Source organism: Hoplias malabaricus, chromosome 16, assembly GCF_029633855.1.
Source record: "Hoplias malabaricus isolate fHopMal1 chromosome 16, fHopMal1.hap1, whole genome shotgun sequence".
In the NCBI taxonomy this organism is placed as follows: domain Eukaryota; kingdom Metazoa; phylum Chordata; class Actinopteri; order Characiformes; family Erythrinidae; genus Hoplias; species Hoplias malabaricus.
In genome coordinates this window covers 687,420-689,890 of record NC_089815.1, presented here as the reverse complement: position 1 = coordinate 689,890, position 2,471 = coordinate 687,420, and the positions used below count along the sequence as shown (strand labels likewise).

Genomic DNA, 2,471 nt, shown 5'->3' with positions numbered 1-2,471 from the left:
GTTTTGGATACTGTAGTCTTTCAGCTTCCTCTTTTCAGATTTCTCTGTCTGGGTCCCTACACTAAGCCCATTGTCTATGCTCGCAGTCTGGATAGATGGGCAGTTGATACTTTTGTCCTTGAACCTCTTCCCACCTTCTCTCTTTTCAACACTTGGACCACAAGCAACCGAGGCCATCTCCTTCATCTTTGGTCCATTGGCCTTCTTGGAGAAGCCAGCAGGAGAAGCAGTAGACTTCTCTTTGGCACATTGAAAGTGTTGTTCGTTGTCCATGTTGCTGATGTTATGGCGGTGATTGTCCTTTGGCACCTTGTTGTTTAAGAAGGACCTCTCAAAATCAGGGCCCTCCTCTGTGTTTAAGCTCAAACTCTTGACGGGCCAAGCCGGCTGCCTGCCCTGCTTCCCCGTAGTCCTTCTCATGTTCACGCACTCCGTGACTGTCGTGGGTCCAAAATACGTGGATGCCTGCAAGTCGTCAAGACTCTCGTGCTTCACTCGACTCTTACTCTGAATGGGTGAGCTGACGGGTTCAAAGTAAGGGTTGCTGTACGGCAGCTCGAAGCTGTGATTGAAGAAGGTGGGTGGCTTGTGCAGCTCTCTCCTGTGATAGCTCTCTCCACTGCCTCTGGTGCTGGGTTTAGACTCCTTGGAGATCACGTGGGGTGAAAAGGCAACAAGGTTGTGAAAGTCTTCCTTGAAGATATTCCGCTTTTGCACACAAGAGTGCACAGTGAAAGGCTCTGAGTTGGGCAGGAACACCTCCTTGCCGTTTGGGTTGATGTGCAGCGAGTCCTGGTCAGTGGTGGATTCACTGTCAATATCCATGGGGAAGTAGGTGCTCTGCATCTCACATGGTGGTGGACTAGCACTGGCATACTGAGGCAGATGCTGCAATTTATCCAGCGATGCTGCTCTACATTTTAAATCCTTGCTGACTCCCAGGAGGAAATTGGGGTCTGAGGTTGGCATAAATGGCTGACAGTTGTTGCACTCCGATTTGGGGCAGGGTGACGTCCGCACATGATGACCCCTTCTGTCTGGGAAGTCATACACCCTTTCACAGTCGTTGTACTTGTAGACATCCGTATCAGACCTGCAGGACTCGAAGGACTGGTTCTTATGAAACTTGGGTCTGTGACTCATTGGGAGCTTGTCTTTGGCAATGCCACCGTTCATCTGGATGAGGTTGAACATGGTGACAATATCCGCAGCTACCATAAGCTTCTTGGACTGCTGGTCCTCTACAGAGCACCTCATCTTGTCCTTAAAGAGAGTTGCAGGGAAACTTGGGTCCAAACATGCTGTGTAGAACAGCAGGCTCCTCAGCTTTGCCAGGTGGACCAGGTCAAAACGGGCGCATAGGGATTTGCACAGATCCTGGTAAGACACAGTGCTGTACTTTGTGTCTAGTTCCTCCAAAATCCGGACGAGGAAAAGGGAATACTCTGGCACTGCATCCATTACTGTGGCCGCTCCGATTCTTATCTAAGAGATGATAACCTGCATGGGGCGAGACTGAATATTAGTGGTTGTACGGCTTCCTGCAGAAAGATGTAATCTAGGCATCAATTAACCCTTTTTTTTTCAAATTCTACAAATCAGATTTTAAGAAGGAACCGTTGGGATGATTTTAAAGCATGCTGTGGAATAAAAGCACACATCCTAAGAACAATAACACACCGGCCAAACTAGAAACAGGCTCTGTATTGAAAACACGTGACTGCAAAGAGAGAAATGCATATATGGAGTGAAGCACAAGATTCAAATGATGGGTATCTGAAGAAATAACTGGAGTTAGGATTGCAGGCGGGCAGACTGCAGAGGTAAATACAGTAGCAGTCCTCAGAGACTGGATTCTGCAACTCTGAATTAGAGCAGATTTTTTAAAGGTTTCAAAGCCACATTTCTGAGCAAGTCCATTTGATCCCAAGTGAACTAAGAGAGAAAACGAACACACCTATTTCACGATCCCATCTGGCGTCCTCCGGATCAGAGGAACTGAGTGACAGTCAGCGAGGCGCAGGCTGGTGTGTGTGGCTTGTCGTTCCTGCATGCATCTCATCCGTCCACATTCCTGCAGTGCAAAGGCAATAAATAACGGGGAACCACTCCACTCCAGCCGTGCACATCCTTCAGCTCTGGCTCGCCGTTCCAAAGCTGCTCGTTTGCTTTTGCTCTCCAGAGTCCTGCTCGCTCTGTGTTAGGGGGAGGGCGGGAGGGGAGGGGAGGGGAGTGGGTAGGCATGGGTGGGTGGGGGTGGGGGGGTGATGAAGGGAAAGAGGAGGGAGGGCTTTGTTTCCACCTCGAATGACGTAATCACACCTTAACATACCGAGACACGCGAGTGTAGGCAGAAATCAATCTGAGGGTAATGCACTCCTCCTAAAGCACACAGTCAGTTCAGTTCTGGTTTTAATTGCATGGCAACTGTTCCCCATGATTATTGCCCCAGAGCTACAGTGAAAACACAG

General features: G+C 49.2%; 1 protein-coding gene across 1 annotated transcript in view; it reads right to left on the bottom strand.

Moving 5' to 3' along the window:
* Positions 1-2,113, bottom strand: part of minar1 (membrane integral NOTCH2 associated receptor 1) — a 21,038-nt gene extending 18,925 nt beyond the window's left edge. The window contains exons 1-2 of the mRNA XM_066648163.1: positions 1,958-2,113; positions 1-1,500 (exon numbers count right to left, since the gene is read on the bottom strand). The exon at positions 1-1,500 is cut by the window's left edge and continues 786 nt beyond it. Of these exons, the coding sequence (XP_066504260.1) occupies positions 1-1,461 (1,461 nt within the window). The 5' untranslated portion in view covers positions 1,462-1,500; positions 1,958-2,113. The remainder of the gene's footprint in view (positions 1,501-1,957) is intronic.
* Between the last annotated feature and the right edge of the window lie 358 nt (positions 2,114-2,471).